This window comes from Dendropsophus ebraccatus, chromosome 12 (assembly GCF_027789765.1).
Source record: "Dendropsophus ebraccatus isolate aDenEbr1 chromosome 12, aDenEbr1.pat, whole genome shotgun sequence".
NCBI classification, from domain to species: domain Eukaryota; kingdom Metazoa; phylum Chordata; class Amphibia; order Anura; family Hylidae; genus Dendropsophus; species Dendropsophus ebraccatus.
Window position 1 is genome coordinate 37,316,267 of NC_091465.1, and position 26,672 is coordinate 37,342,938.

A 26,672-nucleotide genomic window follows, 5' to 3' on the forward strand; every position below is an offset into this window, starting at 1 on the left:
AGAGAGGCATTCATTTGTGTTGGACTACAAGGCTTCAGCATGTCACACACAAGTGACTATAAGGCTCAGCATGTCATACACAGGGGACTACAAGACTCAGTATGTAATACACAGGGGACTACAAGGCTCAGCATGTCTTACACAGGGGACTACAAGGCTCAGAATGTCATACACAGGGGACTACAAGACTCAGTATGTAATACACAGGGGACTACAAGGCTCAGCATGTCATACACGGGACTACAAGGCTCAGCATGTCATACACAGGGGACTACAAGGCTCAGCATGTCATACACAGACACAAGAGAGGCATTCATTTGTGTTGGACTACAAGGCTTCAGCATGTCACACACAAGGGACTACAAGGCTCAGCATGTCATACACAGGGGACTAGAAGACTCAGTATGTAATACACAGGGGACTACAAGGCTCAGCATGTCATACACGGGACTACAAGGCTCAGCATGTCATACACAGGGGACTACAAGGCTCAGCATGTCATACACAGACACAAGAGAGGCATTCATTTGTGTTGGACTACAAGGCTTCAGCATGTCACACACAAGGGACTACAAGGCTCAGCATGTCATACACAGGGGACTAGAAGACTCAGTATGTAATACACAGGGGACTACAAGGCTCAGCATGTCATACACAGGGGACTACAAGGCTCAGAATGTCATACACAGGGGACTACAAGACTCAGTATGTAATACACAGGGGACTACAAGGCTCAGCATGTCATACACAGGGGACTACAAGGCTCAGCATGTCATACACAGGGGACTACAAGACTCAGTATGTAATACACAGGGGACTACAAGGCTCAGCATGTCATACACGGGACTACAAGGCTCAGCATGTCATACACAGGGGACTACAAGGCTCAGCATGTCATACACAGACACAAGAGAGGCATTCATTTGTGTTGGACTACAAGGCTTCAGCATGTCACACACAAGGGACTACAAGGCTCAGCATGTCATACACAGGGGACTAGAAGACTCAGTATGTAATACACAGGGGACTACAAGGCTCAGCATGTCATACACGGGACTACAAGGCTCAGCATGTCATACACAGGGGACTACAAGGCTCAGCATGTCATACACAGACACAAGAGAGGCATTCATTTGTGTTGGACTACAAGGCTTCAGCATGTCACACACAAGGGACTACAAGGCTCAGCATGTCATACACAGGGGACTAGAAGACTCAGTATGTAATACACAGGGGACTACAAGGCTCAGCATGTCATACACAGGGGACTACAAGACTCAGTATGTAATACACAGGGGACTACAAGGCTCAGCATGTCATACACAGGGGACTACAAGGCTCAGCATGTCATACACAGGGGACTACAAGACTCAGTATGTAATACACAGGGGACTACAAGGCTCAGCATGTCATACACAGGGGACTACAAGGATCAGCATGTCATACACATGGGACTACAAGGCTCAGTATGTCGTACACAGGGGACTACAAGGCTCAGCATGACATGGGGGTGGGATGCCTACACATAGTGGAATAAAGACTGGGGTGATGTGATGCACATCAGTCAAAAAAACAGACATGAATATAAAAATGGATTCAATCATGGATGGTTTTCCGTGGATCACGCATTTAGTTAGCGGACTAAAATTACAGTCCTTCAAAAAACACTGTATATGTGAATGAGACCTAACTGATAAAGTGCTGTGTATTAAATGACAATAGTATGTATAATATACCTTGAAAAAACATAGCACTGGCATGTATATGGATTAATGAACCAAATGCTTGGGTGACGTGCAAAATAAACTTTTCTGTGATTTGAAATAACCTCTGTTATTTGGGTGCGAAATTAAAACTGTCCAAAAAACGGCTGTCAAATGTCCAAAAAAAGACAATGTGTGGTCGTAGCCTTAACCTTTACTCCCCAGGAATCACTGAAATTCCACCATGGTCATCCTATGAAAAGAAATAAAACAGCTATACTGTAAATAAGGAAAGACTAAAAATAATTCTAACAATTCTACAAAAAGGGACATTCCCACGAACCTTAACACCTGGGCTTGTTTTTTATTTTAGGGTGAGTCACCTGCAGGGGCGGATTAACTTTACCATAGGCCCCGGGCTGTTCACCAAGCCTGGGCCCCCCCACCCCACTGTAACTATGGTGGCACTAGCCTGGCGTTCATAGTACAGGACAGATAATATCATGATGCCCTGATTTGTGCAAAATTGCCATAAAAAAACTGTGATTTTTTGCAAATCATGGCGGAAGTGTAGCCAGGAGACAGTACACCGCTGAAAGTATAAGTCTTTTTGGGTGGTCATGGGCCCCCAGGAGCTCAGGGCCCAGGGCTGCCGCCCGAAACGCCCCTATTGTATTCCACTACTGGTCACCTGCATTCTTATAGAACCGAAATGAAAAATTAACTACAGACAAATCTGCAAAATCTTTCTGTACTATGTATTATCTGTCTCATAATCTAAATGTGTAAGGCCATGTTCACACACAGTAAAATAAAAGCAAAATATAACAGTAAAAAGGGTATAAAATGCATCTGTATTTTAAATCTAATAATGTGCTACATTAAAGTCTTTAGAAAAATGTCAATCTATGCTCACATTGTAAAAAAAAAAAGGTATTATTTTAAAAATGTGTGATCAGGCAGCTATTTTTCTGTAGATTGTGGCACATTCCAAATATAGCTGTGTTTTATACCTCATTTAATATTGTATTTCACTAAACCTGCTACATATAACCTCTGGCTACTGCTGTTATCACTATATAAAACGTCTAATAAAAATTTCTAGGTCACCCAGATTATAGGAAAACGTGGTTTCCTGTATGGAAATGCTGTCATCTGAGCACTGCTTTAGTATTCACATGCAGTCAGAAATTCCGCCCCTTTAATATAAGAATATTTGTTGTATCTGCCTTTTTAGGCTGGTTTCACACTGCCTTAAAATTTTGGCATTAGCTGGAAGTCAATGGAAGTTTATGAAATGGCTTACAAATTTTTTTTTTTTTGGTGGACTTTTTCTCTCTGTGGCATATCTGTGCAGATAGTGGTGTTTCTCCTGGCCCCCAGGGAGTTAAGATGACCTCCTGTAGGCCAGAGTGTGCTCCGTTTGGGGGTCCAAAAGGTAACAGTCTGGCCCTCAGTGGGTTAAGTTAAGTTTGGGGGGGGGGGCAGAGGGGGGGGGGGGGTTAAACTTACCCTCCTGGTGTCTGGCGTCGCTTTTCAATCGAACAGCAGATCAGTGTCGGAGGCGGAACACTGCTGCAGCCATTGATTGGTTGTGCAGAGACTTCTGCAGTTTCCGTTTAGCCAATCAACGGCTGCAGCAGTTTCTCACCTGAGCAGCGGATTGGCTGAACGGACATTTCCAGGAGCCCTGAGCTCAGCACACATCAAGCTTAAAATGTGCCAGGCTCTGGTTCCTGCTTAGCCAATCAGTGAATGAGGTGGGACACCACCTCAACCGCTAATTGGCTGAGCAACTCACTTAGTGTTCTGGGGTCACTAAACCCCTTCCTTTGTGACGCAGGTGCGTTTGGGTCAGCATTCGAACCCAAATACGGACTTAAGAGATGAAGTCCATGTTGGGTTCCGAACACCGACCCCAAGAGCACCAAGTTGCAAAAACCCAATACACAAAGTCAAAAACTCCACAAAAATGCAAAAAAAGAGCAAACACATAATAAAAAAGCCATGTGAAGCATTAAATTTTTTGTCTCCTTTTCCTGGAAGCCCCAGAAAAATGTCACAAACACCTGTGACCCTTAAGGCCCTATTACCCCAAGCGATTATCGGTCATATTCGGCAGATACCTCCCGTTACCGCCGAGGTATCAACGACAACGATCAGCCCACATACACGTTGTCGCTGATCGTGGCCTTTTAACATGTTAAAAAATAAACAATCAGGATAGCTGCCGTTGGCCGGTGAAATAGGATCGGCGGCAGCAGACCACCGCTATTTTCTATGGGCTGTTCGGATGATCCAGCAATCACCCGGGTAGCCCCCCCTCGGCTCTTACCCGCTCGCTGCCAGCGAGTGTAATAGTGCTGGCAGCGAGCAGGGAACGACAAGTTGGCGTTCGTTTGCTCTTGCATGCAACACTAGCCACTGTGGTTAATTTTTTAGATCTTGATAATTGGCAAGTGGTGTCTGGACTTGCTCTAAACAGTGACAAGTCTAGGTGTCGCTTGGCATGGCTGTATGTATAAGGGGGCATTCACACGGCAATCCACAATTACGGACGATATGTTATGGACCAGGCTTCGTAATGGTGATGTCACAAGCTCTGAAAGTCTTTGCACTAATACAGCAGAATGGCCATATCTATACAGTAACAAGAAGATTTAAGAACACATTTATCAAAGTCTGTACCTAAAGCAAACTTGAAATAAAGTGCACATCTTTGCGCAAGGACCCCCCATGCAGCAAATACTGGGCGCTTTGCACCTTGTGTTCCATATGGGTGGATAGGGTGCGGGGAGGCATGCCCGGAATAGGGTAAAGGAGGATAAAAATCTCCACCAGTGTCGATTTTTTCACCCGCTGCGCAGCAGCCTCTGCTCCTATTGATTTATCAAGAAGCATGTTCCTCTTGAGAAATCCAGCAGCAGGAATTCGGGAAAATTCTAAATTAGACACGTGCACAAAAAACACCCCACCAAATATAGAAGAATGCAGGAAGGCACTCACCGTTAAAAACTTTCTTTGTTAAGAAGCTCAGTGTAGCAGTAGGCGGGGACGCCACTCAGTAGTTGAAAGTGTAATAGCCGTCATAGCGCATCTACACTAAATTTATGTAGATTTCAGGCTCTGACCCAGTGTGCACTGTAACAGTAAACTCTGTATAGTCCAATAAGGATACCAGCTATACCTGGGCTCAGTAAGGACATCCTGGAAAACCTAATAAAGAAGCTGCCACTATGGTGAAATCAGTAAAAAAAACAAAAAAAAAACAGCCTTTTATTTGAATGTATTAAGAATTCCACATTAATAAATTCCAGAATTTATAGCTAACAATACATTTAAGAGACTAGACTGCGGCAACATAAGAACTACAGGAGGAACCCCACGGTTCCCCAATTGAAGACCAAGTTATGGAGACGGAGCCATGGTAAACCAAGAATAACATCAAAAGTTAATCTCTCATAACAAAAATAAAATTTTCTCAGAATGTAGACACCCTATGGAGAGAGTGATCTCAGCAGTTCGAAGTTTAATTTTTCCTTCAGTCAGGGGGGTAAAATCAGCCCCTGTGACTAAGAAGAGAGAACACAGAGGAATATACTCTATTCCCAAGGCCCGAGCAATAACAGCATTTATAGAGTTAACAGCTGCTCCAGAGCCTATCATAGATTGACAGGCTACACTTATTGTACCATTATACATAGATAGGGTATACTCACACCACGGAATTTCTGTGGAGACTTCAAGCGGATTCCACCAGGTGTCTTCCACTTGAAGTTCTGCCTGTACCATAGACTCAATGATATTTGTCCATATATTTCGCCGTCCAGCCAAAGAATTCACATGTGGAAATTCCGTAGCCTGCAAATACCCTTATGGCCAACAGTACCTTGGAAACTACCTGGCCCTCCTGAAATGACACGGGCACTAAAGTTTGCAGCGTCTGACAGATGTCAAGTCAAAGAATTCTGAATTCTTGTCAGTTTCAGAAGTTTTGTCAGATCTAAAGAATTAGCCTGCAGCAGATGTACTATATCACAAACAAGGAGCTTCATTTTTCTAGAAAAGGAAGTTTCAACAGTGTATTTACACTTAAGACTTTAGGGCAATTTTCCTACTTGGGAACATAGCGGACAAAGGTGGCCACCTAGTTTTATATACAGCTGCTAATAATAATTGTGGTATTTATTAGCGTCCATCTTTATTACGAGATGGACACCTTTCCCAGATATGTTCCCAAAGTGAAAACAAAGCTTAGAAGAGAATCAGACATTGCATATTGCATGTAACAAGTTAGTATTTATTAATGTATGTAGAAAAAGTAAACAGTAAAAATAACAAGTAACACATTCAGATTATAAGGGAGGGAGTGTTCCCTATACTTCTGGTAGGTACCATTATTAAAAATCTGTATCTGTAGTTTGTATATTGTTTTTCTGAAATCTGTTGCATACATATTGGTGTATTTGCAATAATAAAAAAAAAAAGAGTTCTATACAATTTCGCTACCATTAGGTGAAGGCCAAAAGTTTTTTAAAAGTATGGAGGACATGCAATTAATCAATATGCCATCTATATATTTCACAGACCCATTGAAAAAAATCTGAAGTGGAGGGGGCAGTGCATAGTTATACTATAGGCCCGAGAATATTTCCGCTTATTACACCACATGGACTTCTGTTTATTTCAGCAATATGTCTGGATAAGTTACATTTTGTGTCTGTATTGCTTTTCTCAGCATAAGTTTTGTGAAAGTATTAGGTTAGATTCACACAGCGTTCTTTTTTTTTTTTTTAAAGAACGGATCCTCAAATTAAATCAGCATCCGTTCTTTTCTGCAGGGGAGAATTCAATGCAATGCCGCCTGCTGTGTGCAGACATAATTATTTTGAAACAATAGCTGTTCACACAATGTAAAGTATGGCTGGCAGCCATACTTTACATTGGAGTGTATGGTTAATTGATTTACGAGCACATCCAACAGTCCCCGCAAATCAATTGTAAATTGTTTTTTACTGCAGCGGATACAACGGTATCAGCTGCAGCTGGTGGCCGGCAGTATAACACCATCAGTTGCTATGCAACGGACGTGTTATACATAGTGGGAAACATTGCCTGTGCATGTGTGTGTGTGACTTTTGTCGGTGCATAAGATCTAAGTATGCATTTATAGGCTATGTTCCCACTATGTATGACACCGTCCTCGTTATTCTAGTTTAAGTGGACTAATTGACCTTTGGGTATGTCTTAAATTGAAAAGTTGTAGAGAGGAGGATGTCGTGAGAGTCCCAACCCAAGAAGTACTGTGCTCTACCGGAACTTCGGAGGTAGAAATAGAAAAATACTTGAGAAGAGAGAGAGAATACAGTACTTGTGCCTGTGTTTTGACTTTTTGGTCTTTGCACCACCTATTGTCCACCAGTGTCGAGTGACCCATCCTAGAGGGTGACACAAGCCCCAGACCTTGTTGCCTGGAATGAGTGGAATGCTGAGGGTTCCCTGCTTACACCCGCGCTGTGAGTTCATAGGCTTCTAGAAACTTTGCTTAATCAGGATCAGTTCCTTTACTTGCTTATGGATACTGTCCTGCACTGTGTCTCTCCTTGTCTATGGAATGGGTTGAGATGACCCCCGACTTGTCTTCTCTTATGGAGGCTTAACACTGCGTAGTGTAGAGTACGGTTACATGAGAGAAAACTGTGGCTAGGTACATGTGTTCTGCATCTAGACCACAACTGAGACTGGGGACCTGGCAGGAGCCAGGGCGGCAAAAGACACTACACTTCTTCTACCTATGTAACTTCCTTCCTACAGCCCCTGTAAGGTGTGCTGTGAGTGGCTGAGGAGAGTGTATGTGAGAAGTAAAGAGAGAGATGGTAGGATAGAAGAAAGTAGTCTCATTGACATACAAATAAACAATAACCCCTTAAGCACTACAGCTGTGCAATAACTGAGCATAAACACTTGTAATAACGACATCTTGTGGCGAAACTCTGGTACTACTACATCACCACTTACACTCAAAAAGTAGAGGCTTTTACAAAGGGTGTAACCAATAGCAACACCCGTGGTGGGACATCACATTACTTCTTCTGGTTTCCTTCTTTATGTATATTTTTCTTAACCTCTTTCTTGCCTTTTTCATGTTTATAATGGCCCAGATATAGGGCAATAAGCTCACAAACACTTCTCCCTTCTGGGCACTGTGAAATATTATTCCAGTAATGCATGATGAAATGACTTGCAGCTTCTCTTTAAAGGGGTATTCCAAGAATAATTAACTTGCCCTCTATCCACAGGATAGGGGACAAGTAAAAGATCATGGGGTTCTGACCTCTGAACCCCCTAGCAATCTCCATATCGGACAAACATCTTAGGCTCTGCACGTTTACAACAACTTCCACTTTTTTGTGTCGTGCAGTAAAGTCAGTAGGTATGTGGGTTGCCCCCTGTGTGTAGGATCCCCCTGCTGTGCTCCCATATAGTAAAAATGTCTCCTGCCCTGCTGTGCCCCATGTAGTAATAATCCCCCCTGTGCTGTCCCCATAGTAATAATCCCCCCTGTGCTCTGTCCCCATAGTATTAATGCCCCCTGTGCTCTGTCCCCATAGTAATAGTCCCCTTTGTGGCCTGCCCAATAGTAATAATGCCCCCCCCTGTGCTGTCCCAATAGTAATCGGTCCCCTTAGTAATAATACCCCCTGTGCTCTGTCCCATAGTAATAATATCCCCTGTACTCTGTCCCATAGTAATAATATCCCCTGTGCTCTGTCCTTATAGTAATAATCCCCCTGTGTTGCACCCCCATAGTAATAATCCCCTTGTGCTACACCCCCATAGTAAAAATCCTCCCCTTTGCCTTGCCCCATAGTAAAAACTCCCCTCCCCAGTGCCTTGCCCCAGGTGAGACGAGCGCTCAGTTGAATGCGGTCCCGGGAAGGGTAGGGAGGGGTGGGTGCATTCATGTGGGCGGCGGTCTGAGCAGGTGTTGGGGCAGAGGGGCAGGTGATGGACCTGGCAGGCAGGTGATGGGGCGGAGGAGCAGGTGATGGAGCAGGTGGGCAGGTGATGGGGCAGAGGGGCAGGTGATGGAACGGGGTGGGCAGGAGAAGGGACGGGCGGGAGCGCATGCAGCTCAGGGAGGTCCAGGGGGTTGCCACCAGCGGCCCCTAGCTGTCAGCACCCGTGCCCATCCGCCTCTAGAAACAGCCCTGAAAAAATAAAGCCGTGGGTCACGTTCTGTACCCGCAGCTCTATTCATAACACAGAAACCGAGGGCCAATACGGAGATCAACAGGGGGTTCGGAGGTCTATATATACTGTGGTTAGAAGTTTATTTCTCTTGGAATATCCCTTTAGGTATCTGCTTCTGGCCATATATTAAAGAAATGATGCATGTTACTCTTTAGTCCTGCAAGAAACAAGCTAACCGAAATATAGGAGAAACAATTCTACCTTAGGCTGTGTTCACTTTGAATTTTTATTAGCATAGTCTCCATATTTTCAGAAAAAAATTACCTACTAAAAACTCAACTATATTGTGTACTGTGAGTAGGGTTGATGTCTGCAGGTGTAGTTGGCCTCCTATAACTTAAGGGCATATTCAGTGATCCATGCTGTAGGTCATACCTATTTGTGCCTTGTCTTCTTTCCTCCCACACAGTACATAAAAACTTCAGTTGTCAGTCATGCAACATACCGAAATAAAACACGGAACTAAGTTTAAGAATATTTAAATGGAAATATATTTATGGGGGTGTGAATTATGACTAGTAACGAAAGAAAAAGTTTCATTTTTCTCTGTTCCACTACAAAAGGTCAATTCTCTTGTGAAAAACAGGATATATGTAAAGAGCTAGTCAGACTGCCACAGAAACCAGAGCCTTCTGGAGGATGGTAAGTGTATGCTGTAAGGCACTTTTCTTTTTCCTTTTTTTATTTTCAATTAAAAAAAAAAACTTTTCCTAATAGAATTCTTACCCATTCATGTATATAAGTTGTTGTAGGATGACATTTGGAAAATTTACAGAGATATCTTAATAAACAATGTAATAATTTACAAACTTGTGAACTGTCTACCAAAGGAAAGATACTTGAGATTGTCCTTATTTGTAGATATAGTTGATCTTCTTAGAAATGTTTTGCTTGACTTATTTATATCTAACATCTAAAGAAACTATTATACAAGGCGATAGGGGATAACCTCTCCATTGGGCACATTTGAAATTGTCTTCAAGAATCTTTAGAATTGTCTTCAACTTAAAGGAGAAGTCCGGTGAAAATTTTTATTAAAGTATTGTATTGCCCCCCAAATGTTATACAAATCACCAATATACATTTATTACTGTTCCCTGCACTTACTACTGCATCAAGGCTTCACTTCCTGGATAACATGGTGATGTCATGACCCGACTTCCAGAGCTGTGCGGGCTGTGGCTGCTGGAGAGGATGATGGCAGAGGGATGCTCAGTGTCTCTCCAGTGCCCTGTGTCCCTCACTGTCCCCCTGCCATCATCCTCTCCAGTAGCCACAGCCCACACAGCTATGGGTCGTGACATCACCATTTTATCCAGGAAGTGACATCACTATTTTATCCAGGAAGTGACATCCCCATGTTATCCAGGAAGTGAAGCCTTGATGCAATAGTAAGTGCAGAGAAGAAGTACTTTATAAGCATTTCCCGTAATAAGTGTATATTGTTAATTTGTATAACTTTTGGGGGGCAATACAATACTTTAATAAAAATTTTCACCAGACCGCTACTTTAGGTATATTAGCTGATCTTTCTGCGAGGGTCAGACCAGCCTAGTGGGTGTTCGCCTTTGGCTCCTACTTTGGACCATAGGACTTATTTTATATTTTTAAGTTCTATCAAATCTGATGCCGTAAATCCTTAATTAGCGTGTGTTTTCAAGGGATGAAATAATTGTTTTGTCATAAGGTCTATTGAATCTTTAGGAACATGCGAGATCTTCAACAATATGGTGGTTTGGTGTATTTTATTGACTTCTGTGTATCCTCATTTTTTTAGACCTGTGACCTTCTATAACAGCTATAATACTGTGTACTAGGGTTTTTCTCCCCTCCCTATACAATAGAATCAGGTAAGTGAATTTTTCTTTTAGTTGCTATTAATAATACTTCTTAGAAAGGTTTTCTAAACACCTTTTTTGTTTTGTTACAATTTGTGTGGCACTTTTTAAAATTTCTTCAGTTTGTTTTGCCAAATTATTACATACAAGAGGAGTAGAAAATATAAAGGAATAACATAGACAGGGTTCATGCATAGTATACTGTTAATAGTCAATAGTTTTAGCCAAAACTAGGAGTGGCTTCAAAAAAACAGAAAAATACTGACCAAAATGTTACACATGGACCCAACCTTATATTTCTTCCTGGATCCACTTCTTGCTTTGGCACAAAAAGCTACAGAGAATACTGCCGATTTGGTAATTTTTTTTTTTTTTACTTTGCATAATTAGCATCTTAAAGGAGAAGTCCGGCCAAAATTAATTTTTGATATGTTGTTACTTATGAAAAGTTATACAAATTTCTAATGTACATTAATTATGGGAAATGCACATATAGAGCTATTTCCCTTAATTTAGTAGATCAGGAAGTGTTAGAAATATCTCTGAAGAAGTGACGTCACGACCCAGGGTGTAATTCCTATGGAGTGTCCAGCAGGGGGCGCTCTCTATATAGAAGTCTATGGGACTTTATTGTTTCTATGGGTTTCTATGTAATGTAATGTACAGTGCTTTATTGAATGAATACATCTATGGAATACTTTGGGGAGCAAGTGTCCTTGCTCCCCAAAGTATTGCATAAATGTATTCATTCAATACATTCAATACACAGTAAGCCCGCTGATCCGCCGAATTTCCGCCGCATTCCCGCCGATCCGCCACACGCTGATCCGCCGCATTCCCGCCGATCCGGACCATATACATTGAACTACAGCTCCCATCATCTGCTTCTAGTATGAACAGGTGATGGGAGCTGTAGTTGGGTAATGGATATGACATGCCGCCGGGCGCAGGGGGGAGCCGCTCAGTACACAGCAGCTCTCCCCCCTCCTCCTCCTCCTTCCGGGATAACTTCCGCCTATAGCAATGCTGACTCCCTGCCTGGCCGCCGCTCTCTGCTCTCCCCCCCATACATACCGGCTCCCGATGCATCCTGGATGTCCGCGCTGATGCCGGGAGCCGGTATATGTGAGCGGAGAGCGGCGGCCAGGCAGGGAGTCAGCATTGGTATAGGCGGAAGTTATCACGGAAGGAGGAGGGGGGAGAGCTGCTGTGTACTGAGCGGCTCCCCCCTGCGCCCGGCGGCATGTCATATCCATTACCCAACTACAGCTCCCATCACCTGTTCATACTAGAAGCAGATGATGGGAGCTGTAGTTCAATGTATATGGTCCGGATCGGCGGGAATGCGGCGGATCAGCGTGTGGCGGATCGGCGGGAATGCGGCGGAAATTCGGCGGAAATGCGGCGGATCGGCGGGCTTAGGGCTCATGCACACGGAGCAATTCTCGAGGAATTGTAGCTGAAAGATTTCTGCTTGAAATTCCTCGCCTAATCTGCTCTGGCGGAATTCGAGCGGAATTCGAGCGGAATTTGAGCGGAATTCGAGCGGAAATCAAGCGGAATGCAAGCGGAATTACCAGCAGAATTCAAACCCCATTGACTTCTATAAGATTCCTCTAGCGGAATCCGCCCAAAGAATTGACATGTACATTCTTCGGGCGGAATGCGGATTCTGCGCGGAATCCGCGCGGAATTCCGGACGGAAATTTACTCTGTGTGCACGGGCAGTCAGAAATCCCATTGTTCTCTATGGAAAGAGCAATGTTGCATTTACACGGGCGGAATTCCACGCGGATTCCGCCCGCTTTTTATGGCGGAATTCGGGCGGAATTCCGCGAGAATTGCTCCGTGTGCACATACCCTTACTGTGTATTGAATGTATTGAATGAATACATTTATGCAATACTTTGGGGAGCAAGGACACTTGCTCCCCAAAGTATTCCATAGATGTATTCATTCAATAAAGCACTGTACACTACATTACATTACATTACATTACATAGAAACCCATAGAAACAATAAAGTCCCATAGACTTCTATATAGAGAGCGCCCCCTGCTGGACACTCCATAGGAATTACACCCTGGGTCGTGACGTCACTTCTTCAGAGATATTTCTAACACTTCCTGATCTACTAAATTAAGGGAAATAGCTCTATATGTGCATTTCCCATAATTAATGTACATTAGAAATTTGTATAACTTTTCATAAGTAACAACATATCAAAAATTAATTTTGGCCGGACTTCTCCTTTAATAAACTCAATTTTGTGCAGATTTGCTGCTGGCGACCATAGACAAGAATCAACTGCATAGAGAAATATTGCTTCAAAGTTCTGAAGGTCATTGAAGGGAACCAATCAGCTTAATTGGGCAGGTTCCCTGGAGCACAGTATGCAGCTCCTGTGAAGCCCAACGCATGTATCGGACTCCCCGTCCGTGACTAGTCATCGCTCTCTCCCTATCAGCGTGCTCGGCGGTGATGAGTGACAGGTAGAGCGGCCTGTACGTGCCACGAGCTGCACAGGAGCTGCATACCACAGGGAACCAAATCAGCCCATACGTAATTTGCACTGTGGTCCCACTTAAGCCTACCTTTTGGTTTCTAAAGAAAAGGATTGTGCAGTTTTGGTGTACAGCAAATTGATTCATAAGGAAAGATTAAAGTTGGGTTCCTGAAATCTCAAAATCAGGGGTTGGGCCAGGGCCGTTTAAATAGATTGGTAGGCCCAGTGCACAGCCCTCAAGAGTGCCCCCCCCCTTCCCTTTTGGCACATTGTATAATGTACTGAATTTGCCCCCACACTGTATCAAGAGCCCCAATACATAGAGTAGTTACCTTATAACACTATTTCCACCATACAGTGATTACAAATTACATAAAAACTGCACTAAACAAAACAGAAAGATATCACCAATGATACCATTACATAATACGGCCACATCATGACCCCTAACACTGCAACCATATAACAGAGTGCAGTTACATCCAGTGACTCACCGGGGGCGTCTTCTCCGATCAGAGTCTGTCACCTTTTCTTTTTCTTTCCATCCAGCCTGAGCCACTTTGAAGTCTTCTCTTGGCTGTGAATCTTCTCTCCAGAATCTGCCAGACAAATATTTTAGGCTCCAACACATACAGTAGTTATAGTAATAGCCCCCCTGTGCTCTCCCACAATAGTATATAGCCCCCTGTGCTCTCCCCCAATAGTATATAGCCCCCTCTGTGCTCTCCAATAGTATATAGCCCCCCTATGCTCTCCCACAATAGTATATAGCCCCCCTGTGCTCTCCCCCCAATAGTATATTGCCCCCCTGTGCTGTCCCCCAATAGTATATAGCCCCCCTGTGCTCTCCCCAATATATAGCCCCCCTGTGCTCTCCCCCATAGTATATAGACCCCCTGTGCTCTCCCCCATAGTATATAGACCCCTGTGCTCCCCAATAGTATATAGCCCCCTGTGCTCCCCAATAGTATATAGACCCCTGTGCTCCCCAATAGTATATAGCTCCCCTGTGCTCCCCAATAGTATATAGCCCCCTGTGCTCCCCAGTAGTATATAGCTCCCCTGTTCTCCCCCATAGTATATAGCCCCCTGTGCTCCCCCATAGCATATAGCTCCCCTGTGCTCCCCCATAATATATAGCCCCCTGTGCTCCCCCATAGTATTTAGTCCCCTGTGCTCCCCAATAGTATATAGCCCCCTGTGCTCCCCCATAGTATATAGCTCCCCTGTGCTCCCCTGTGCTCCCCTATATAGCTCCCCTGTGCTCCCCCATAGTATATAGCCCCCTGTGCTCCCCCATAGTATATAGACCCCTGTGCTCCCCAATAGTATATAGCTCCCCTGTGCTCCCCAATAGTATATAGCTCCCCTGTGCTCCCCAATAGTATATAGCCCCCTGTGCTCCCCAGTAGTATATAGCTGGGGGAGCTTTCCTGTGCTCCCCCATAGTATATAGCTCCCCTGTGCTCCCCCATAGTATATAGCTCCCCTGTGCTCCCCCATAGTATATAGCTCCCCTGTGCTCCCCCATAGTATATAGCTCCCCTGTGCTCCCCCATAGTATATAGCCCCCTGTGCTCCCCCATAGTATATAGCCCCCTGTGCTCCCCCATAGTATATATAGCTTTCCTGTGCTCCCCCATAGTATATAGCTCCCCTGTGCTCCCCCATAGTATATAGCCCCCTGTGCTCCCCCATAGTATATAGCTCCCCTGTGCTCCCCAATAGTATATAGCTCCCCTGTGTTCCCTTATAGTATATAGCCCCCTGTGCTCCCCCATAGTATATAGCTCCCCTGTGCTCCCCCATAGTATATAGCTCCCCTGTGCTCCCCCATAGTATATAGCTCCCCTGTGCTCCCCCATAGTATATAGCTCCCCTGTGCTCCCCCATAGTATATAGCTCGCTTGTGCTCCCCCATAGTATATAGCCCCCTGTGCTCCCCAATAGCATATGCGCTCCCCCTGCCATATAACATTTAAAAAAACAAACACTTTTACTCACCTAGGTCCACGCGTTCCTTTTCTCTTCCCTCTTGAGGCCGCACTTCCTGCGGTCACAAGAGGCTGCACCCCCCTTACCCTCGCGCCGACGCTCCAGTGACGTCGGGCGCTAGAGGGAGAGTGCGGCCTCTTGTGACCACAGGAAGTGTGGCCACAAGAGTGACTGACAGGGAGGGAGCCAATGGCTCTCTCTCTGTCAGTATCGCTGCTGCTGAAGCGCCGCAGCAGTAGCAGCGGGCGGGGGCAGCAGCGGATGGGGCGGCCCCGCAGGGGGCGCCATGGATGGGTAAGTAGATTACCCATCCATGGTGCTCCCCCCTGACAGGCTGGTGGCCGCAGCCCTGTGCGACCGCACTGGTCGCACATAGCAACGGCTGGCCTGCTCGGGGGGGCCCCTTTAACCAGTGGGCCTGGTGCACGTGCACCATGTGCCCTCTGGTTAAAGCTGCCCTGGGTTGGGCATCTACTTCTGAGGGCCTGATCAGTTGTTACCTGCTGCGGGCATTGAATGATGAGGCTATGACTTTATCTTCACGTGGTCTTCTTTGTAATCTGATGATTAATGTGTGAATATGACTATTCTCCCATCTTGCTGCATCTTAGAAGGATCTTTCTATGTTGCAGGTTCTCATATCCACATTTGAATTCCTTTTGGGGAAAAAAATGGCAAACAAATACTCTGGAAAAAAGTTTTACACCATGTATCATGGGACAACTGTAAGCGCAGCTTATAGTATCATCAAAGGAGGATTTCGAGTTTCTGACAGTGGAATGTTGGGGAGAGGCGTCTATGTCAGTAAAGATGTACAGAAGGCTTCCAGATATCCACTGTGTGAGACACATCAGAAAGTAGTTTTGAAGTTGTCTGTAAAGGTGGGCAAAGTAAAGAAAATCGATCATCAATGTCACCCACTGCGGCTAACCTGGCATGACCATGGATATGACAGTGCTTGGGTGCCTGCAGGATGCGGCATGGTGGCTAGTAACCTGGAAGAAGACTGTATCTATGACCCTCGCAGGATCAGAGTGAAGGACGTTGTGTCGGCTCCTCCTGAACACATTCATTCATTAAAACAATTAATTGCCAGTAAACATTGATGTTGGAGAATTGTCAGGATCTGCTGATAAAGTTAGTCTATTAAAGGGGTACTCCAGCAAAAATCGTTTTCTGTAAAATCCACTGGTTTCAGAAAGTGATATAGATTAGTAATTTATTTTTATTTATAAATCTCAAGTCTTCCCATACTTATCATCTGCTGTATGTCCTGCAGAGACTGGTGAACTTTTTTCAGTCTAACACAGTGGTCTCTGCTGCCACCCCTGTCCATGTCAGGAACTGTCCAGAGCAGGAGGGGTTTTCTATGGGGACTTGCAACTGCTCCGGACAGTTCCTGATATGGACAGAGATGTCAGCAGAGAGCACTGTGTCAGAGTGGAAAGAATACACCACTTCCTGCAGGACATACAGCAGCTGGAAGACTTTTTTAATAGAAACAATTTACAAATCAGTATAACTTTGTGAAAACAGTTGATTTGAAAGAAAGAAAATCACTGGAGTACCCCTTTAAGATCTTGTGATAATGGGTTATGATCATGTACCCATAAATTGGTATACCATCTGACCCATTCACTGTGTTGCGGTGCCATGCTCCTTTCCTGCAGTTGAATTTAGGACAGAACATTGTTGAATAATAGACACATAAGACAATTGGTGCTCTGGTGATGTCACTCAGCTGCTTTCCTGTACCGGTACACTCCTGAGGACATGCAGTGGGACGGCTCCTGGGCAGGAACACACCCTGAAGCTATCAGAGCAGAAAAGATATCTGAATATATAGATAGCAAGAACTCACTGCCCTGGAGCAGTCCCATTGAATTCTATTGTGCTAGAGAGAGGCAGCCAGAGCTGGGGGATATTGTACATCTTCTACAATAGGCGCTCCCAAGAGTCAGGCAATTTTCTTACGAAAAAGAGGGGTCAGTGGACAAGCATGGCCATCACTGCCATATCACAAAAGTGGCCGTAACTCTTGGGAATCAGCAATAAACAAGCCAGAGGAGGCAACAGCAATATCAAGAGAATGGGAAATCAAAGAAAATTTAGTAGGTGTTTTTTTTTTTTGCATTGTGTGTGTAATCCACTATGTTTAATAATTTATAAACAGAATCTGCCATTTAATAAAGTATTTGAACATTAGGATTACATGTTTTCTTTCATCCCAAAGTGAATTATCCAGCTCCTACAAAATCTCACCATGCATCATATAGTGAAGCCTCTCCCAAAGACCATCTCTAAGAGAAGACCACTCCTTTTTTCAGACCAAATTTTCTGCAACAGGTTTTAAAGTGTCACTATGGTATAAAGCAAGTTTGTAATATACATTCATTATTTTTATTTTTATTTTTTGTTATCTTGCTGTAGAGCAAAGCTATACTTACCAGAAATTCCGGTCCAGTCTCCTGAAGGCAGCTTTTTAGTCTTGTGCTGGTTGAAAAAAAGAGACTAAACCCAGAAAGTCCCGGCCATTACAGAGAGTTACAGCTTAATGTGTCCATCAACCAAATGACTGCCTTCTCTGTGAGCGCTCAGATGGCCTGGAAAACACGGAACTTTCTGTGTTTAGTTGCTTTGAAAAAAAAAAAAAAAAAAAAACATGTCAGAGTCAGAAAACAGGAAGTGCTGTGTTTTCTATGATAACTAAAAAATTATGAATGTAAATTGCAAACTTGCTTCATATCACATCTACTGCTGATTTAGGTTTTAAAAGTTATAACGACAGTGACACAAGATCTCCCCTTTAAGGTTGATTTTTGGTACAATTCTGGGTGTCTTCTTAGCAATGTTTCTTCATTGTATTTTCAATTTAGCCTTATCCTAACTCAACACTCTCCAATATGATGCTATGTTCTTGCTGTGCATTGTGAGGATAATAATATGCTTCAATATTAACCTAAAATTTCCAAGTTTTTTTTTTTTTAGCTGCTTTACACACATTTTCGTTTTTATGTGTCAGAGGGAAGTGGTCTGTCCTGGGTCAGCTGATTTCCAGTCAACTACACAATGACATCATCGCCTACCAGATCTCTACTGGTTGCTCTTCTTTTCTTCTTACTTTGGGGTGCAAAAAAAACCTCATGGTTGCATTGCCTATTGAACAGAATAGTTGTTTGTGCTGTCTTTTACTCCCATTGATACATGTAAGTATGCACTCCAAATGAGGGCTAATGTATGCTGATATCAGCCATTTCAAGTTTAACTGCCTAGTCTACATGGTCTGCTAGCTGGTGGTACAAATCCAATATCTAAGCCTAACAATACCATATATTTGGTACCCCAGATGGTCCAGGGTACTGAGAGGTGGGCACATCTTCAATTGCTCAACTAGGAATTACTAGGAAACCATTGGTGCAAACAGGCTGTATGCAAATGAAGGTGTGGTGTCCCACCACTGGTGCAGTCCTAAGCACCTTAGTAAGTTCAGGTTAACAAAGTGGTAGATGTAGTACCTTGTTTTCCCCGCTAGGTGTCACCACTGTTTTATGTCTTTTATGCACAGCTGAAGAGTCTAAGGGATAACTGTTCTGTATCACCTGCTATGTGCTGACCAGTCACAGGTGCTCTTTCTTCCTTTCCTGTGTTTCTTTTCTCTCGCACACACTCGGCCCCACAACTCACAGGAGAGTTTAGATTTACCCCTGAGGGAGAAGTTAGATTTGGTGAAGGAAGTGAGCCAGTTTTTTTTAGAGTGAGAGGACCCAAAGAGACCTAGTTCCTGCAGAAGTTAAGCTGGGGCCTGGCTTAGCCAGGACCCCTGACAGGGACCCCTGACATTGATTACAGACACAAGACTTTCTTTTATGCAAGCAACTAAGTTCACTATGCAGTGCTAAGCTCCACTTAGGTGAGAGAAGCCACCAAGGATAACCCTAGCCCATGCCAGGATACCTTTTAAAACGTGCAGGGCAGTCTCCTGAAACAAGAGGAACTGATCCGAGTAGGACAAAGCTACCAGAGTAAAGATCTGCGTATCCTACTGCACAGCGCAGGACAACTAGGAAGTCTTGGGAACCTGCTAAGCTCAGATAACTGCAGACTGGGGCTCGTGCTACCCTATCAGGATGAGTAGCTTGGAACTGCAGGGTAGACGGCAGTCAGACTAGAGTCTATACATGAGTATGAGTTTTTCTTATCTCTTCTTTTCTACTTTTTCTATTCTGGCAGAGCACACCTCTCCTCCTCCTTCTCCTTGCCAAGCACTTACTACCGTGTTTCCCCAAAAATAAGACAGTGCCCTAGATTTTTTTCCCCCAAAGCAGGCACTATGTCTTATTTTCGTGGATGTCTTATTTCTATCCGGCCGGGGGGGGGGGGGGTGGAGCAGGGGGAGAGAAATAAGGCTTCTCCCCGGACCTCCCCAGAATACTCACCGTCAGTGGTTAGTCAGGAGAGTGTCGGCGTTGGGTCAGGCGTGTGTTGGCGTGACGTGGCGTTGGGACGTGCGGAGGGAGTGGGGGCCATGGAACAGGCCACGAGGGGATTAGGTGAGTCCTGGGTGGCGGGGCAGAAGGGGTATCGGGGGTGCCTTACTTTCGGGGGGTGCCCTAGTGTAAAGTAGGGGGGTGCCTTACTTTTGTGGGGGTGCCTTGTTTAGATTAGGGGGTAGAGTAGGTGGGGTGCCTTATTTTCAGAGGGTGTCTTATTTGCAGGGAAACACGGTACTACTAAGCATCTACTTTTACAAAGCACTGGTTCTACCTTACTATCAGCAACTACATTCCAGTGTCAAGATTTACACTAACTGTTTTAAGTGTACTGTTCACCTCAAGCCTTGTTCAGTAAAGTGTTCTATCTTTTCACTAAATGCATGGGCCTCTGTCTTGTCTATCTGTACCAGCACCCACAAACACCACTGTCTTCCTTAAGTTATTTTTTTCCTTTCTGTGGGTGGCGGTACTGACATCCTGGGTGGGTCTACTACCACTCTAGGTTACAGTGACGAGTTCCCAAGGGACCCTCAAAAAATCCCGAAGGTTACCGACCATTGGGGACAGCTAACCAGCCAAAACAGGTATCAACATCTCACCTGTGCACACCTACACCTGAGGCAGTCAGACTGAAACAAACAAGGCCCACCATAGAACTGGCGTCACCTGTTATCAGGAAAGTGGTCGAGCACCACAGGAGTGGCCAAGTACCACAAAGGTATTCCTGATGTTATCTCCAGTGGTTCTAGATAATTATAAGTGGTGGCTTTATTGACTATTCTGTTGTATTATTATTGTATATTGGATAACACTTTTTGGTGTAGTTTAAGCATTTATTAAGCATACATATACCTGTAGGTGAAGAGATGCAGATCCACCGATCTTCTTATCATCCTCCGTGGTGCTGTTTTTGGATTTTTTTAGCCAAAGAAAATATGTAAATTAGCTGTTTTGTGCCCTACCCAGCCCACCTTTCAGCTCATTCATTGACCCATACTTATTTACATGCCTAAGTAGTTATGAATCTTCCTAGTGTTACAGCACGAGATCCTGGCTAAGGACTGAGACGTCTTATGCATATATGAATATGCATGGAGGATAATAAGATCATCGCTGGAATCTGCATCTCTTCCCCTACAGTGTATCAGTACATTTTTACAATCCTGCTGATTGCAACCGGCAGTACAACTGATTCAGGCCTATTCAGTCTTTACATCAGTTGTTCTGCGGGGAGGCAATAGGGAAGCAGTGTATGGGTTGAATGTCCTGAGAAGGGTAAGGAAACCTTACTGTAACTAGACTGTAGTACATGCGCCATCTGGGGGTGAACTGGAGAATTTAGTAACGCGTTAGGATATTTTTGCAAGCATGTAATCCTTTGGTAATCATGGTAATGTTGGCTGTCATCTGTCGTCTAACCTCGGTAATTAAGATAACAGTCATAATAACATGTATGGCTGTAGGTAAACCAACAACTTGTTTAATCCCTTAACGACCAAGGACGTAACTGTTCGTCCTTGGTCGGGTAGGAGAGTTCATAGCGGGGCCGCACGGCAACCCCGCTCTGAATCGCCGCAATCCTGGGTGCTATCCCGGTGGCTATTAGCCAGCATGGTCCGATTGCCACGTCCGCTAATGAGCTGTTTAGATGCAGCTGTCATGGCTGACAGCTGCATCCAAATTGCTCTTTATCCCCCTCCGTGGTGGTCTAGTGGGCGTTTAATTTACCCAGCCAGGCCTCAGCGTCTGATCTGATCAGCGTTCTGGGTGATCCTGGCATGGTATTCTGCTGATCTGGTCTGCAGCAGACCAGACCAACAGAGCACCGATCTAATGGATCAGTACTATGTTATATACACAGCATTAATCTCAATTGGAGATCAATGCTGTGTATATTGATGTCCCCCAGGGGACTTCTAATTACAGTGTAAAAAAAAAAATAAAGTTTTTTCATTAATTAAAAAAACCCTTCCCTAATAAATATTTAAATCACCCCCCTTTTCCCATTTTATAAATAAAAATCTTAGGGGGAAGTGGTCTGTCCTGGGTCAGCTGACTTCCAGTGAACTACAGGATGACATCATCACCTACCAGATCCCTACTAGATGCTCACAGACCTCTCTCCTATTTACCCAGCCCTATGTGTATGCTGTTGCTGCCTTAGGGCAGGCTACCTTCATATGATTTCTGCATCATAATGTGATTCTCCTATGAATATTAATATATATAGTACCTGTCAAGAAACACATGCTATTGCAACCACTGTGGGTTGCTAGATTAGACCCCTAGGGAATCCAGAACCAAGGGAGTCTTAACCCTTGCCTACACTGTGGATTATACTTTCTAAAACAGGACAGTCAACCAATTTAGAGAAAAGGGACAGACTATTCAAGACGGGACCTGCAGTAGAGCACAGTGCCAGCAAGCCGCTCTCTACAGAAAAGACGCTCAGCTTTGTAGGAAAGATTCTACAAGCCAGCTCCACCCAGAGCAGAGACCTGGGGCTCGTACTACCCGATTAGGACGGAAATCCGACACTGTGGGGAAGAAGGCGGTTAGGTGAGATAACAAGTCTCATCCGTACGTGAGTACAAGGATATTCTTCAACACTAGAGAAACACTTCACCACATCCCGACAAAGTACATAGAACATTAGGTAAGGGGCCTCCTATCCGCTCCCTGACAACTGTTACTGTTTTTTTTATTAACTTACCTACTTCACTGTTGGATCAGTAATATTGCTTTTTTGGCTGTACCTGAGCACTGTTTGTCACTTTTTGCACCAAGTACCTGAGCACTGTTTGTGACTATTTTTGACCTTTGAAGCTTGAAAGTTGCTTAAAGTGGAACTCTGTCATCTCTACCGCCGCACATGCACCTACACCTCGCACCTTACCTTAGTCCTAACCAAGGTCCAATTTCTTTGTGTCCTGAACTTGGTGTTACCACTCCTGGCCACCATGACAAGTGGCCTCCAAAACACCAGAACCCACCAGCAGGCCCAACATCAGAACCAGCACCCTGGGCCACGGCACAGTAGCTCTGTTTTCTTCATACTTTGGAATGCATACTGTATATTGCAAAAATAGCACATGGTTGCATTGTCTATGGAACAGAATAGTTGTTTGTGTACTTTACTCACACTGATACATGTAAGTATGCACTCCAAATGTATGCTGGTATCAGCCATTTCAAGTTTAGCTGGCTAATCTACATGGTCTCCTAGCTGGTGATACAAATCTAAGATCTAAGCTGCATTATTAAAACATAATGATTGTCTGTGTAGCGCCGCTCGTCTCTGTATAATCAGGTTCTGACATCAGAGTGTGATGTCTACAAATAATATGTACAGGCAATTTCCATGAATGTATATAATGAATATTATATCATAGTCACATAGACATGAATGTTGGGCATGGTAAAACTATCATTGTTTGGCAGTACTGTTGTGTATAACGTGAATAATGTAATGTTAATCACATTTAGGCTATGCTCCTACAACGTATCAGACCGGCCGTTCTGTGACCCCAGCCGGGTCACGGAACGGCCAGTCTGTGCCCGGATCATGGCGGCCGGTAGTTAAGTGCCGGCCGGATGATCTGTCCGGCTGCAGAGCTCTGATGCCGCTCGCTTCACTGTGTGAACTGACAGGTCTTTCTGCGGCTGGAATTCACTGAATTCCGGCCGCAGAAAACTGACATGTCAGTTTTGTGCGGCCCTGCACGGGATCCCGGCCGGAGCGTATACGATGTGTGTACGCTCCAGCCGGGATCCCATTGATCAATAGGCATTGTTCCATTGTTGCCATCGGCAACAACGGCCGTAGTTTTACATAGTGTGGACATAGCCTTACGCACGGTAGCCTTACGCATGGTAGCCTTACGCACGGTAGCCTTACACACGGTATATTTCAGGCAGTATTTGGTCCTCATGTCAGGTCCTCATAGCAACTAATACCAGGAGTGAATTGAAAGCACAGAAAGGCTCTGTTCACATAATGTTGTAATTGAGTGGATGGCCGTCATTTAATAGCAAATATTTGCTGTTATCTTAAAACAACGGCTGTTGTATTAAAATAATGGCAGTTATTTACCGTTATATGGCGGCCATCCACTCAATTTCAACAGTGTGTTAACAGAGCCTTTCTGTGTTTTTATTCCACTCCTGGTTTTGGTTGCCATGAGGACCTGAAATATACTGTGTGGGAACCCAGCCTAAGGCTATGTTCACAAAACGTAAAACTGCAGGGTGGAAACATAGCCTATCTTTAATGGGATCCTGGCCGGAGCGTACACCCATCTTATGCGCTCCGGCTGGGATCCCATGCGGCGCCGGAAAAAACTGACATGTCAGTGAATTCCGGACGCAGAAGGACCTGTCAGTTCACTGTGTGCTATGGCAAGCTCTGATGCGGGCACGCGCTGATGCCCCAGCAGCAGAGCTCCGTAGACGGAAAGTTCACTTAAGTACCGGTTGGGATGATCCGGGCTGAGACCGGCCGTTTAGGGATCGGGCCGGGGTCACGGAACGGCCGAATGTTCACGTAGTGTGAACATAGCCTTAATCTGAAAATTCAAATGTATTTCTTACATTAACAACCAACGAGGTAAAATATCCAATTTCAAGAACTGAGAAGAGCTAATTCACTTTATCATCAGGAAAGGGATTTACAGAATGTGAGAAAATGTAATAACTGGTTCAGCTGAAATCATAGACAGGGATTACTGTATAAAAGTAGGTGGATAGAAGTCATATTTATTTTATACACATTTCACATTTTGATAACATAATATATGACAAATGTTATTGGGGGTGGAGTAAAAGCTTCAGTTCTCGAACATCATCAGGATTTCCATGTACAATGTCTACCACTTTAATTCTTTTTGAATCGTAGACGCAATCTTGCTCTTGGCCACTAAGGTTCATGGTGTTTGGTGGAACCCAGGCTGTATCATAGCCATGAACATGCCACGTCTTCTGTAATGGATGGTTTTGATGAGTAATTTTTATAACTCTTCCAATATTTACCCTCAGCTGTAACACAACCTTTCTGGGACCATAGTCTCCTGGATACTTCATAGCCTAATGCTGCGTTTACACGTAACGATTATTGGCCCGATCGTACGATTAGCGATGTCGGATTTACGATCAGCGTTTAGACGGTACGATATATCGTACGAAAATTCGCACTGCGATCGTTTTGCGATCGTTTAAGCCTATCTCACACATTGGTTAAATCGGCGAACGACTGTTCACACGGAACGATTTGCAAATTTTTTGCGTACGATGAACGACGATTTGCTGACCTGATGAAAGATCACGATGTCTGATTTATCGAGCGTCGTTCGATCGTTCGCTGCGTTTACACGTACGATTATCTTTCCAATTCGACCGTTATCGCGCAAATTCGCACGATAATCGTTACGTGTAAACGCAGCATAACATGCCATCTGGAGATTGTTTAAATCCATGCCTGATGATCTCCTCAGCTGCTGCATAGGTGGTACCATGAAACATAGTATAGATCTCATGTTCTGTAGGGCACTGAAAGCTTTGCAGGCAGATTTCTGTAAATGTTGGTAGCCATTCTGCAACCCAATAGTTACATGCTTGTGCCAATCCCAATAGTACATTAGGTGGGCAGGGATAGTTTCCTGGGTTTACAGGAAACATGTTTTGCCCATATCTATAAGGCACAGGAGGGAAGGGATAGCATCCTGGGTTTACAGGAAACATTTTCAATTCCACAAGCAGGAAACAAGAATTACCTGAAGGAAAAATAATAATAGATCTAAAAAAGACACAAAAAGTGTACACACTGGATGTTTCCAAAACATTTAGAGCAGTGGAGAACAGGTGGCCCAAGATCCCAGTGGCAGGGGAGAAGGACAGGTAAGTATTAGAGATGAGCGAACCTCGAGCATGCTAGAGTCGATCCGAACCCCAAAGTTCGTCATTTGATTAGCGGTGGCTGCTGAAGTTGGATAAAGCCCTAAGGCTATGTGGAAAACATGGATATAGTCATTGGCTGTATCCATATTTTGCAGACAACCTTAGAGCTTTATCCAAGTTCAGCAGCCACCACTAATCAAATGCTGAACGTTCGGGTTTGGATGGACTCGAACGCGAACCCGGTTCACTCATCTCTAGTAAGTATACATCACTCACATGCCCCCGGCAGGATCTGCTATTATCAGTTTATCATGGACAACCTCTTTAACCCTTTAGGGTATAAACCCACACACCGTATATGCAGCAGATACGCAACAAATACGCAGCAGATTTGTTGGTACAGATTTCATGCTGTGTTCAGTTATTTAGATCTAATCTGCTGCGAGTTTGCTGCGAGTTTGCTGCATATCACAGCAGTAAATACGCTGCATATACGGTGTGTGGGTTTATACCCTTAAGGATGGAGCGAATTTTTATGTTTGCTCTCTCATTTTCTCCTCCTTGTGTTTACAAAACCATAGCGCGTGCATTATTTCACCCACAGACCTTATTATTTTGGTCTGCAGGGCTGTGTGTGGTGTCATTTTTTGCGCCATGATCTATACTTTCTATCGGCACCTTGAATGCGTATATGGGACTTTTTTATCACTTTTTATTACAATTTTTCTGGATGTGACCAAAAATCTTTGGCGAGTTTTTGCGCTTACGCTGTTTACCATGCAAGATCAGGAGTGTGATAATTTAATAGTTCAGGCAATTATGCACATGGCAATACCAAATACGTATGTTTATTTATTTATTTTTATTTATAAAATAAGAAAAGGGGGGTGATTCAGATTTTTATTAGGGGAGGGGATTTTTAAATTTTTAAATTTTCTTAACTTTAACCTTTAGTCTCCCTGAGGGATTTTATTATTACTGCCTCGTAGAGA

At 44.2% G+C, this 26,672-nt stretch overlaps 1 protein-coding gene across 1 annotated transcript in view; it reads right to left on the bottom strand.

The window, feature by feature from the left end:
* The window catches only part of LOC138768691 (uncharacterized), a 34,135-nt gene extending 9,268 nt beyond the window's left edge, over positions 1–24,867 (bottom strand). The window contains exon 1 of the mRNA XM_069946644.1: positions 24,614–24,867. Coding sequence (XP_069802745.1) covers positions 24,614–24,867 — 254 coding nt within the window. The remainder of the gene's footprint in view (positions 1–24,613) is intronic.
* Positions 24,868–26,672: the final 1,805 nt, after the last annotated feature.